Source organism: Cynocephalus volans, chromosome 8 (genome assembly GCF_027409185.1).
Source record: "Cynocephalus volans isolate mCynVol1 chromosome 8, mCynVol1.pri, whole genome shotgun sequence".
Taxonomy (NCBI): Eukaryota; Metazoa; Chordata; class Mammalia; order Dermoptera; family Cynocephalidae; genus Cynocephalus; species Cynocephalus volans.
In genome coordinates this window covers 42959156-42972878 of record NC_084467.1, presented here as the reverse complement: position 1 = coordinate 42972878, position 13723 = coordinate 42959156, and the positions used below count along the sequence as shown (strand labels likewise).

The 13723-nt window shown below is 41.8% G+C and overlaps 1 protein-coding gene across 4 annotated transcripts in view; it reads left to right on the top strand.

The window, feature by feature from the left end:
* The window catches only part of EPS15 (epidermal growth factor receptor pathway substrate 15), a 116948-nt gene extending 113849 nt beyond the window's left edge, over positions 1-3099 (top strand). For 3 of the 4 annotated variants that reach the window (XM_063104954.1, XM_063104956.1, XM_063104953.1), the window contains one exon: positions 1479-3099. In XM_063104954.1, coding sequence (XP_062961024.1) covers positions 1479-1625 — 147 coding nt within the window. In that variant the 3' untranslated portion in view covers positions 1626-3099. The remainder of the gene's footprint in view (positions 1-1478) is intronic. The other variant, XM_063104955.1, reaches the window with a different exon arrangement.
* The last annotated feature ends 10624 nt before the right edge of the window (positions 3100-13723 follow it).

Here is a 13723-nt window from a genome sequence, read left to right as displayed (position 1 = left end):
TCCTCAGTATAACATTGGGTTAGTCAGCCAGTTGCTATATCCCTGCAGCTATTTATTAAAGTTAGAAAGGAGGTAGTCAGGAACCTGCATGCACCTATGGCAGCTGAGCTATCCAGCTTTTGAATCTGTACTCTAAGTTCCAGTGGCTTCTCCTGAATGTGAAGGAACAAAATAAGAATCAATATTTTGAATATTGTAAAAAGAGTGTCAGAATTATATTGACTTAAACAGAGCGTCAGAATTATATCGACTTAACTTTCATTAGATGGAATTTGAATTGTTTCAAACACAGAATCAAGAATTTCAAGGAGAGAATCAACACCTTCTTAGGAGCTTATAATTTTCTTAGTATAAAATAATCCCCTGGCAATTCATGGCATTTAATATCTTAAATATGTTTTCAGCAAGTCAAAACCTGATTGGAATGAGTCTTGAACAATAGCTAGATGTTTCACTTATTTTATACTCTAAATTCTCAGTATGGTATAATATAAAGCAACTCATAATAAAAATGTCTTTTTTCACTGTGAAATATTTGTTAAGTATTATAAGTTTTAAAGGTCTACTAATTCCCTAGAGAAAAAAGATATCATTTTCTAAAAGTCTGACAATTTTTTTCATTTCATCCTTTTATGGGATTCCTCTGTGTGACAAGACTTGAAACCAATGTTGCTGTTTTGGGTAGATAAAAATATTTCCCCAACCTAATACCAGTGTTAAGGCTTTATTTGGACTGGGTCAAAAAGTTCTCAAAGCCTGCCAAAATCTTCAAAATGCATTTTAAATAAATGATTTGGTCCACATCTTGCTTACTGTACCCAATATTCTTATATTATGTATAGCAAAATCAGCGTATTTTTTTCTTCAGAGTTTTTCTATACCTAAGGGGAGAAAATCGCCAGTGGGATTAAGTTAAAAATGATTTATTGGGCCGGCCCGTGGCTCACTCGGGAGAGTACGGTGCTGATAACACCAGGGCCCCGGGTTCGGATCCCATATACGGATGGCCGGTTTGCTCACTGGCTGAGCGTGGTGCTCACAACACCAAGTCAAGGGTTAAGATCCCCTTACCGATCATCTTTAAAAAAAAAAAAAAAAAAAAAAAATGATTTATTATGTGAGGATGCTCAGTAAAATTGAAGTAGTAAACGTTTTACATTAGATCAAAAGGGCTAGTCCTCTCCTGTTTTTAAGTCTCTTAATCTACCTTATGCATTTCTATTTTTTAAAGTGATGTTTTTAATGTCTAATTTTACCTATAGACAATTTTTCAAATTAAACCGTAGTTTAATACCTGGTTAAAATTAAACGTGTTTTGAGAAAAAAAATTAATAAGTCACAAATAAGACTCTTCCCAGATTCCTTTAGGTGAAATAGGTAGTTAATGCCTTTTTGTAAAAAACTGTTTTTCCTTTTTTTCCTTTGTTTTATTTATTTGTTTATTCATTCGTTCATTCATTTGGTCTTTTAAATGGCAGTATCCCTCTGAAGAAGATATGATTGAATGGGCCAAGAGGGAAAGTGAGAGAGAGGAAGAGCAGAGGCTTGCCCGACTGAATCAGCAAGAACAAGAAGACTTAGAACTGGCTATTGCACTCAGCAAGTCTGAGATATCGGAAGCATGAAGAATTTTCTTGTCCTTTTTAAAGAATACAGTACTCTTCTTCCTGAATACTGAAGCTATTTACAATGTGTATCAAAACTACCTATGAGCATGGGAATACAAAAGTTTTGAGATTCCTGTAAATGTGACAGAAGTTTAGTTACTTTTTTTAACTCTATTTCAGATGTCTTTTTTTTTTCCTCCCCTGTAAAAGCAGTAACCTAGTCAGCCCTCTTCACTTATGCCCTGTTCTGATGTGCATTTACTGTGAGCTTCTGCCTGCCTGTGCAACTTCTACCTGTAAAGCCAGAGCACCCAAGCATCTGCCTTCTTGAATATAGAGAAATCATTTCCCCCTGTGCTACGCTTGTTCTGTAGTTATTCTGATAGCCAGTGGGGTTCTTAAAGTTAGCAGTATTCTCTGATTTGAATGGTTGAGGGAGGGGATGGGAAAGAACATCTTACTTCATTCATGGTTGGTGCAAATTAGCTAGTTTAAAGTGCGTTTTTTTATTTCCTTGTAGTAAAAATACTGTTTAATTTGTTTTCATAGACAAGGAAAAATATTTTACATAGGTTGACTCCTCTATTAAAAAAGGGATGCTTTAGGTTGAACCATTATATAGTAGCTTCAGAGTCAATCTTTTCCAAAATAAAAACGTTAAAGCTTTGTGTGTGAAATATATTTTTAAAAATTTTCTCTGGATTTAAAGAATTTTAAATCAACAGATACTTCTCCATGTTTGCTAATTAATAAAATCAATTTCTTACAAATAAAATTTGTAAGAAAATGTTCACTTTTAGTGCTAGACAGTGGAGAAAATTAATCACCTACAGTATACCCATCAGTATAAGGTAAGCAAAAATCTTGACAGCCATTCTGCATTTGCTATGGCACTGCCCTCTTTAGTTTATGATAAGTTTATTTTTATACTTTTGCAGAAGAAACTTTAGCAAGCTAGAACTGGAAGGTACTTTAATTTTTCATATATATTTTTGTTTTCTTTAATGAAGGCTCAATTACTTGAAATGTAAAAACTAGTTTCACTGAGTACAAGTGAAAAAGTGATGTATATTTTATCCTATTGCTTTTTGTCCATCTTTGCGGTTTAAATTAGTTTATTTACTCTCTTCATGTTTTTCACCTATAAAATTGGCAAGCTAGCAAAAAAATTTTTGTTCTTTTAACTGGGAGAGAAAAGACCTGCCAAATTATCAAAACTCTTCGTGTGTTAAAAGCCCATTTCCTGTAAAACTGACCTAACAGACAAGCTAAATTTGAAATAGACTATGAAGTAGGCTGTAAATTGTAATCTTAATTGTTTTTTAACATAAGTTACTGACTTAGATGATGTATCGAATACTGAGATTAAGAAAAATGCACTTAAAAACTAATTAAAAATATATGGGGTCACCAAGTTAACGTGGTATTGATCTTTGTTAATCAGAGTAATTTATTGCCTAGCCTATAAATAAATTCCAAGATATCCAATTCATTTCATCTTGAAATGGTGCTTTTATTCTTTCCACACACAATTGGACTGCTGCAGTTTAAAACAAAGTTAAACCACTTTCTTGCACTTCTAACTTTTTTCTACTTTTGTAAATAGAAACATTTCAGCATAAAAGTCATACATATGAAGCAAGGGCTGAATCATAATCACAAGGCTTTAGTTTTGATAAATCCAGTGACCTAAGGATTTACTGCACAGTCAATTGAGAAGGTAGTGTTGGGAGTTGTGATAGGTGGTGGAGTTTTGGGGGTTTTTCTTTTTCTTTCTTTTTTGGGGGGGGAGTTCTTCCCCTTACTCTTCAGGAAAAAGGTAAGTTGACTTGAACAACCTTCTTTTGCACTGGGAAAATGAACAAATGTTTGAAATGCTTTAAAGAAAATTTTTTTTAATTAGAAAAAAATTCTGGAAAATATTAAATATCTGTAACTTATAAACACCAACTTTTGATGTAATAATTGTACCCTAACCTTATGTATGTTTAACTGGATTACATAGATTCTTATCTTTTGTTAAAATATGTGTACTCAGTGGACCAACATAATATTAAAATATGTATATATTATATAAATATGTATCTATATCTCCATGCTTGCTTGTGTAGGATGAATGTCTTAGAGTTATTTGTGATATTTTATGTTGTTGACTCTGGCTTCCAGGGCCTATGCTTGAAAAAGATGGATAAGTATTGTCAAGAGTTAAGTGGCACTACTTAACAAAGTTTTGACCATCTTCTGCATAATGGTTCAGGTTTATTTGGGCTCTATAGAATTTTCTCCTACGTCTCATACTTCTAAATTGTAGCCTGTAATTATGAGAACAATAAACTTTAAGTAATAATAAAGCATACTGCCCATATATCAAATTTGCAATAGAGTTTTGCACTGTTCTCTGATTATGTTCATGCAAGGAGGAGTAGGTATATAAACAGCGTAGATTAATAGGTGTACAGTGTTTGGGACAGTACGGGTATAATACTCAATAAATGTTAACTGTTATTTTAGTTATCATGTCCTGTTTTTGTGAAAGAAATATAGGAAGTGTGTATGCATAGATACAGTGCCTGAAACATGTGGCTTTGTATGTATTTGTTGAATAAGAATCTGCGACGTGGACTCTTGGAAGGCACTGTGATCTAATAAATTTAAATAATCCTGGGACTGAATCCCTGTTCTTTTTTGAGAAAGTAATGTAAAGATGACTTTGGGAAAGTTATTTGGCATCTCTGGACCTCATTTTCCTCATACAACGAACATCATAATACCTAACTCTCAGGATTGTTCTAAAGGATTTGAATTTGACAGATTTTTAATATTAATTGTTTTAAGTAAACAAACTCATTATTTTCATTATTAAAAGTGAAAATGGCTATTGGTTATTGAATGCACATTATGTGTGAAGCACTGTACTAGCAATTGTGTGTGTTTTGTTTGTTTAATCTTCACAATAGCCCTAAGTAGTAGGTACTGTTATTATCCCCTATTCTAGAAATGGAGAAAGTGAGGCTCAAAAAAGTTAAAATAATATGCTTCAGATCATCCACCTAATAAGTAGGTGAGCCAGGAATAGAACTCTGGTCTCTCTGATTCTAAGCATGATACTCTTTGCAGTTTACCATGCATTTTTTCATTTTGTGTGAAAAAAATAATTTGCTTATAGGAAATGTTAGGAACAGGACATGATAAATAATAATAATAACAAATAACATTTATTAAGCTCTGGGCATGATCCTCAGTGCTTTACATATATTAGTACATCTGATCCTTACAACAGTATGGGAAAAATGACCAGCCTTTTTATTAAAGAAATACAATGGTACTTCAAGAAGTTTGTGGAAAAATAGATGTAAAAGATAACGAGTCTTTTCATGAACTTTTTGAAGTACCCTTGTACAACTTTTGAAACCCCAAGGCCAGCAAAAATAATTTGCCAGCACTGACAAGGCTCTGGAAAGAATACATAAAAAGAGAGGGAGAGAGTAAGTTTTGAAGAGTTTGAAGTAGCTCAGTGTATCTAGAGTTTAGGTTTGTGGGTAAAAGAGTGAGATGTTCTTGTATGTGTGTAAGAAAGATCCCATCAACGGCGATTTAGGGGATTGTTTTAGGAGAAAACCTTGGCAGGGAGAGCAGGTGGAAAGCTGTTAACAGCATCCGGGTGCGGTGGTCAGGACCTAAAATGTGGTTGTGGCTGAGTCCGGAGAGAAGTAGACAGATTTGAGAACAATTTAGGAGAATTAAAAGGCCTTAGGGTATGATTAGATGTAGGTGGTGAGGGGAAAGGAGTAGTTCTCAGAACTCAGCAAACATCAGGATCACCTGGAGGGCTTTTTAAAGCAGTAAAGCTCTCCATAGTTTGAGTTTTGAAAATGCACAGTGAGAAAGTCATTGTCATTCCATTGACTTTTGCTAAGATCTGTTGTTGCTAAGATTGAATTGCTGGACCCCACTCCCAGAGTTTCTGACTCAGTAGGGCTAGAGTCGGACCCAGAATTTGCGTTTCTAACAAGTTCCCAGGTGATGTTGCTGGCCCAGGGACTCCACTTTGAGAACCACTGGAGTAGCACATAACTTCTAAGTCTCTTTGTTCTCCTACGAGTTTTATTAAATCCACTTATTTAGTCCTGATGCTGTTGTACATTGTCATACCATACTTGATATGTAGATTTTACTTATTACTGCACAGCACCTCCAATCTTTCTCGTGGATAGAGTTTTAAAAAATAATGATAATTGCAAGCTAACTCTTATATGTGCCCAGAACTATTTGAAGCACTTTATATATACAGATTCATTTAATCTTTGTAACAATCCTTTGAGTTGGTATTGTCATTCCCAGTTTACAGATGAGAAGGCTTAGGTACTGTATTGCTATGTGACTATGCCAATTGTATTGTTAAAGCAATTCATAACTAAAGACAAAACGTTCCATTATTTTAGTTATACTAAGTTTCGATTTGTATTGTTAGGGCTAGGGCTCAGACTCTTCAAATCCATTGTACAGACAGGGTCCCCACATCCCTCACATGCCAGGCTGGGTCACCAGACCCCCATCATGCAGGTCCATGCTAGGTAATTGGGAAAGATCCTGGGAGCCATTGGCAGACGACACGAGCTCAGTCCTCAGCAGTAGCAGCAGTGGCGGTGGCCTCTCGGCATCCTGGGGGCACTGGAAGCAACAGCCTCCAGCAGCAGTAGCCCCCGGGGGTGGGGGCAGAGGGTGCCATGGATCAGAACCATTTGTCCTTTATACTTAAGTCTGATAACCCAGGACACCTGGGCACACATACACAATTACATTAGACAGCCAAGGAACACCTGGGCACACATGCATGTTTACATCAAATGCTCGGCAAGATTCTGAACATCCGAGGGACCCTGACCATTTTCCTTCACTTTCTCTACAGGTACAAAGAGGTGAAATAATTTGACCAAGATCACAAAGCTAAAAAGTGCCAGAGGTAGCATTTAAACCTAGGCATTCTGGCTCCAGAATCCATGTTCAATTACTCTGTTCTACTGAAAAAAATTTATATTAAATTGCTGTTTTTGCATGCATGGATCTTTAGTGTAGCTCTTACTGCCAGAAAACTTTTATATTGTCAGAGTTTTGAAAATACACAGTGAGAAAGTCATTGTCATTTCATTGATCTTTGCTAAGATTTATTGTGAGGGCCAGAGACACAGAAGACTTGTGAGAGCCTTGCCTTTAGTGGAGATAGACATCTAGATAAATTTAATTTCACAACATTGTTCACTGAGGAGTACCATAGGAGTGCTGGGACACAGAGAACGAATAGTTGTAGCTGAGAGGAATGGGGAAGGCTTTCCAGAGGAGGTGTCCTCAGGACACTATTCTGCTCCTCTGTTACTAGCATTAGTAAAAGCATACATGGTGACTGTGAATTTTTTAATTTTTTTAAAGCACAGCCCTAACAAGGATACCATTTGATGTTAGGGCTCTGTTGACCTGGAAAGGCCTTATTTAAGTGGCATTCATTACTTTAGTGAATTCAACCTGGTCCAAGGTCTGACCTTCAAGTTTAGAAAACTGATTTTGATCTATGAAAAAAGAGACAGAGTTCCTATTTAGCAAGTTCACAGGGACAGATATAGAGATCAGAATGTCACTTACCAGTAAAAATAAAGTTGCCGTAGGGCTTGGAGTGCCCACAATAGGTTGAACATGACTCCCTGTCCCTTCCTGGTGCTTGGATGCCTCCTGCCTTTAAGGCTCCTCTCTATCTCTTCAAACAGGGCTGTCTGGGCCCCTCTGATGGACATGTTTTTTAGATTAATATGTTTAATCAGGTTACAGTCTGGTTTGGCTGGTTGGATAGCTATAATGTCTCTGGGTTGACTTTGATTCATTGTATGTAAATTTTCGGTATGTTAAATTTGTTATTGAATATGTACTGGATCACAAGATAAAATGTTTGAAAGCAACTGATTTTAAAAATCTCTTCAAATAAGAAATGTAGGTCCTAATGTTATGTATCTAGTAGGTGAATGATATGAAAGATTAATTTATGGAGAGGAAGGTGTGTCTCTGTAGAAAGATCCCACCCATTTTCATTCCCTACCCTACTAAGCATATAGAACGTGTTCAGCTACCCAAGACCTAAGGGTTTAATTTTAGTCTCTCCTTTCTTTCTGTTTCCTCTGGAATCAAAACTTGAGATGAGTGAGTTATTTTGTGGGAAGGAAAATAGGTGGGGAAAAATAACTGACACTTATTGAGGACCTTCTTTGAGCCTGGCATTAAGTCTCTTAATGTATATATATTATTTTCTTTAAGCCTCACAAGATAGAATAAATGAGGTATAGAGAGATGGAAGTGACTTGTCCTTTCCTGTGTTGGGGCATCTTGGCCAAGCCAGGTTCTGGCCTGGGTGCGTCAGCTCTGAGGCCTGCTCTTACACCATACCAGGCTGCCTTTTGCACACCTGGTCTTAAGGGCAGCCCATTGAGCATTAGAGATCAAGACTCAGCAACTCTAGGCCCTAAGCAAGAAGCCCCCATCACACCCATTCGAGGCTCTGTAAGACATACAGGAGAGACTCTGAACAGAACTGATTGCTCAGCCGGTGGGCCTTCTAATGGTGGTTGGACACGCAAGATTGAGACAACCCTGAATTGTACTCATCCACAGTGTGGGCCTCTATGTGATATTATTCAAGGCCTGAGTTAAAGACCCCTCCAGGGACTGCGACGTATGAAGACCTGGATGGGGAAGAGGCCCTACCTGATTGAAACTCTGGTCTTAGAGTAGACAGAAGCAGGTTAGGAGTCCTGTACCCTACTGCCTTGCAGAATGTTGCCTAAACCACATATGAGCACAAGAACTGATGTTCTCAAAACTGATTGATTGAAGCTTCCTGAAAAGGTTCCTGGCCTTGTAGAAGGAACCTAGACCCTAATAAACATGCGTCTAAATTCTGGCCTTACCATTTCCTAGCTGTGTGACTTTAGGTAAATCTCTTAACCTCTCTGTTCCTCAATGGAGAAAACAGTTCCCTCACAGGGTTGTTGTGAGGATTAAAGATGATGGATGTAAAGTCTTGGTCCCTGTTACATGGCAGATATTCACTTAAGTAAGAGCTGTTATGCACATGTTTAAGAAGACAGAAAAATAAGAATATATTTTAGGAAAATGTCAATCTATGATTAAAGGGGATAAGCTTCAGTTATCTTGAAAGTTCATTTATACAGAACATTTTATTTCCCTCCGATTTACGCACTGTCTGGCACTATTCTGTTTTGTTTGCATTAACTCATTCAATCCTTACAACAACCCTTGTAATAGGTGCTGTTATTGTCCTCATTTTACTGATGAGAAAACTGAGACACAGGTTAACTTGTCTGAAGTCACATGCAAAGATTCTAACCTAGGCAGTCTAATTACAGAGTGAGGGGGAGTGGGAAGAATTAAACCTACTCTACCTAGGGGTTGTTATGAGATTCAAAATAAGATAAGCTTGGGAAAGTGCTTCATAAGTGCTCTGTGCATTCTAAGCTTGTATGGCAGACAGACTGGGGCTAGAGTTAAGATACAGAATCTGAAGTCTGGCTGCTTGTGTTGTCTCAACTCTTTCACTTGTATGATCTTAAGCAAATTATTAATCCCTCTCTGCCTCACTTTTTCAACTATAAAAACTGGGATTGTAAAAGGACATACAAGATAGAATTATTTTGAGGGTTAAATGAGTTGGTACATGTGAAGAGTTTAGAATAATGCCTAACATAGATCTAAACAGATGATGATGAAGAAGAATAGGAAACAAGGCTTGTTCAAGATCCCTGGGATTGAATCCCAGCTCCTGATTTGATCTTAGGAACATTTCTAAACTTCTGACTCAAATATTCTTTAAATAAAGTTGTCCAGATTAGAGGTAATGTATATAAAGGCCCTCGATGTAGTGTCTGCCACTGAGTAGAAATTTGATAGATATTAGTTCCTTCTTCATTTACTCAACACTGAATACCTACTATGTGTAGCAGTGATGCTAGGCTCTGTGGAGACACAGATATGAGATGCTCTCTGGTACCTTCAGTCAGAAATCTGAAGAGTGAGACTAATATGATTATAGGTAGCTAATATAAGGATTAAAAAATATGTAGTGCTAAATTCTTTGAGACAGAAAAAACAAAACTTCTGAAGAGGGAGAGACCTCTCCTTTGGGGATATACTGGATGGCTTCCTGGAGTAAGTGGTGTCGGCTGTGGGCTCAGAGGCTGAGTGGGAGGGCCGAGCCCGTGGTGCACTTGGTAGGGTGCTGCGCTGGGAGCGCGGCGACGCTCCCGCCGCGGGTTCGGATCCTATATAGGACTGACCGGTGTACTCACTGGCAGAGTGCCGGTCACGAAAAAATGACAAAAAAAAAAAAAAAAAAGAGGCTGAGTGGGACTTTAATTCTCATCAGTAGACTGGGCTCTGAGCCTGTAGGAGATCAGGCTCCTGAGGCCCTGTGGTATTCTGGCCTGTGAGCCCAGAAGAAAGTTTGTTATCTTCAGTGGCCAGTGCTGCCAAGCTGGACAAAGCTCTGTGGACTGAGGGGTTTGGGCCCTTGGGTGCACTGTAACTGGAATTTCCAGATCTGAAAGCTTTAGCTTTGTGGTCAGATAGGCAGCATTCTCAGGCCCTTGTTGATCTGCCAAGACCATGACATGAGTGCTGAGAGAAAGAGGGAAAGGTCATATCTTCTCTGCTGCCTACCAAGGAAATGTAAGAGAAACTGCCCAGATGGTCCTAGGGGCTTCCACCCTCTGGGCAGTTTTGCCCAGGGTCTGCCACTCCATGCCCACCCTACCTGTGGACCACAAGCAGGGTGGGAGGAAAGCACCAGATGGGCAGGCAGGCCTGGGTTTAAGACCTGGCTCCAAAACTTTGTCTCAGGGAAGTTAATTAACTCCTTTGAACCTCAGTTTCATTAACTGGTAAAATGGGGATGAGTAGTTAATAAGATAAAGATAAATGAGAATTTGTATAGAATGCCTGGCTCAGGGCTTGGCACATGAGAGAATGCCTAACTCATCAGAATCAGTCACCATTTATTGGACATGAGATTTGTATTGCACAAGTTCCTAGGATACAGACCCAGCCCAAAAGGAGACAGAATCTCTTCCTTAGCCACTCTGCCCCTGGCCTGTGTTTAACCCTCTCCCTCTCTCATGAGAGAACTCTCCAGGGTCACCTGAGTCCATTCTTGACGCTGGAGCTGGCTGGAGTAGTCCTCAAATATCCCCTTGTGATACTCCCCTGCTACTTGTCCTTAGTTGAACCTCCCATAGAAGCCTGCTGGACTGCACCACCAGGGGCTCACGTTGCTCCAGAGCTAATTCCTCTTGTCCTAGTAATTTAAAATAACCAAAAATGCACATGACTTAAGGTAAAATATAGGGTTTCAAAGAAAGTTTGTAGTGGAGATAAGCTGTGACTCATTACCCTCTGTCCCCCACCTCCCATGAGGGACTGGTTATCAGAAGTCAGTGGACTGGGTCATGTCCCAGTCTCCACTCTCAGGCCCAGGCAGCCTTCCCAACTCCCTGCTCCACTGCCAGCCCCCTGCTGCTCCTGCTCTGTGCCCTGCACTTGACCCAGCCCAAAGCCCGCAACCCCATCCAGGCACAGTCCTGGCAAGGCCAGTTGGTTCTGTGGGGAGGCAGGAAGAAACGAGATTGGCGGCACCACTTTGTCTAGCAGAGACCCTGGTAGGGCCATCACAACGCCCATCAGTATGGATGCTGGAAGAGTGGAGAGGCCTGCCACAGACTCCCTGTGTGATCTTGGACAAATCTCTGGTCCCCTCTGGGCCTCAGTCTGTGCCCAGTTATGGGCCTCGACGTGTTCGAGATCCCTTCTGGTTCTGGATGGGAGTGGGCTTGCCTTTGGACACCAGACCCGCTCCAGGGAAACCGACTCCCTTGCTGGGCAGGGAGGCTCCCGGCAGGACGGGGAGGAGCCGCCGGTCCCGCCCCGTCCAGGTGCTGCCGCTGGAGCCACCGCTGCCGCCGCCGCGAGGGGCCGCCCGCGCCCCTGTCCGAGTTCGGCCCGCGCCCATGGCCTTTCTGACTGCTTGGAAGGGAGCGGCCTTAGGGAAAAGCGACCGCAGGTACCGGGTGGGGGCGGGGACTTGGCGGGAAGCGCGGACGGGACGGAGGGGCCGCTGGAGGACACAGCCAACGGGAGGAACAACTGAGGGGCACAGCTGGAGACAAGAGTGTGCGGCCTGCTAGGCGCAGGGGTCATGGCCAGAGGGCCCCCGGGGAGGCACAGCCCAGCGCCTCTCCCATTCCCACGTGCTCCCTGGGTGTTATCGCCCCCAGCAGGCCGGGCCTGGGGATGAGGTGATGTAGCACCCCCACCCCCACCCGGTCCCACCTGAGCCCCGCTGTCACTGCGGCAACCTGTGGGCCACCTGCGACAGCAACTTGGTGAGCTGGACCTCAGGCAGGGCTGGTGGTCAAGTTTGGACAGCCGCGTCTCTGCTCAGCCTTCCACTAACTCTGCATGAGCCAAGGTGTGGGCACCCTGCAGGCCCAGAGGGATGAAAGCAGGCACACTTGTCCCCCTGTGTCCACATCCAAAGGCAGCAGTGTGGGAGGAAATCCTGGGTCCCAGCCCAGGGTGGAATTATGTGCACCACAGCTCCTCTAAGGTCAGCCCTTCAGGGATGTGTCATTGTTCTCTTTTGTGCATCCCCTCCCCAGCTGTCACCCATCTCCTTGGTGCTTCCAGGTGTGTTCCCATGAGAGGGGACAGCCCTGTTCTCTCTTCTGAGCTTTGACCCTCCCCACAAATCCTTCATATTTGCACTTTTGAAGTTCACCCTGCTATCTGGGGAGAGGACAATCCAACTGTTCCCCCAACGCCTCCATCTCACTGTCCTATGAGCAACTCAAGTTTGGCAAGCCCCAAACCCTACACAACATCTTCACCCCCAAACCTGTTCCTCCTCCTGTGTCCTCATCTCAGTGAATGGCATAGTCATCCACCCAGTTGCCCAAGCCCGAAACCTGGGAGTCACCCCTGACACCTCCCTCCCTCACCCTAGTCTCCAAGTCCTGCTGATTTTATCTCCTGGATGTCTCTCAAAGCTGTTCATTCCCCTTGAACTATTGCAACAGTCCCTAACTTTCCCAGCTCCTCCAGTCTCTCCCTTTCCATGCATCCTTCCTAAAGCACAAACCAAGCCATATCATTTTTCTGCTTTAAAACCCTTGCCTGGCTCTCCATCACTTAGATGTTAAAAGTTCAAGGTTCTTGAGGGTAGGGTCTGTGACCTATCTAAGCTATTTCCCATCACTTCCTGACCCTCCCTCTGTTCCAGCAATACCAGCTGGCCTTGTAGTGCTCTCACAACTATGCTGGGTTTACTCAGGGTTTCTAGAATGCCATCTCTTCACTCCCGACACTCACTCCATAAAACTCAACTTTAGGTGGCCTCTTTTGGAGAGCCTTTCTGACCCCATCTCTGGGTCAGGATCATCACCTTCAGCTCCAGCATCTTGGCTTCCCTTTCGTGGCTCTCATTTAGTCTTTTAACAGACCTTACCAAGTTTCAGGCATTGTGCTAGGTACTGTGGATACGGTGTTACTTCAGACATCCAGGCCCCTGCTCTTGGAGACCATGTTCTAGTGGAAGAGACACACACAAACAAGTAGACAGATAAGCAAGTGAACATCAGAAAGAGATGCTGTGTAAGGCTTACAGTAAGGCAATGTGCATCACAGTAAAATCAACTATGCCCAGAGCTTTCCAGGCAGTGAACACAGCTCCTGTCAAAGCCTGAGGGGTGTTCAGAGGGCTTTAGGCAGGGCGTTTACTTATTTAAAGATGACCATGCTACCCTATGGAGAAACAATTTTGTGGACAGACCATTTCAACACTAGGGCAAGGTCACCTACTCCTTTTCTGTTTCCCTACTACACATGGGGAGGGGATGTGGGCCCTCTTGTCCCTAGAGCCCAGCACAGAATGGCGCACAGAGTGCATTTCAGTTTTAATGAGGACATGAGGGAATGATTTCTGAGGAGGGTTAGATCCTCTGGCTGGGGTGGTGAGGACTGGCTGTATCCAGATGGGTTTCTTGCCTACATCAGACCTGCGTGCC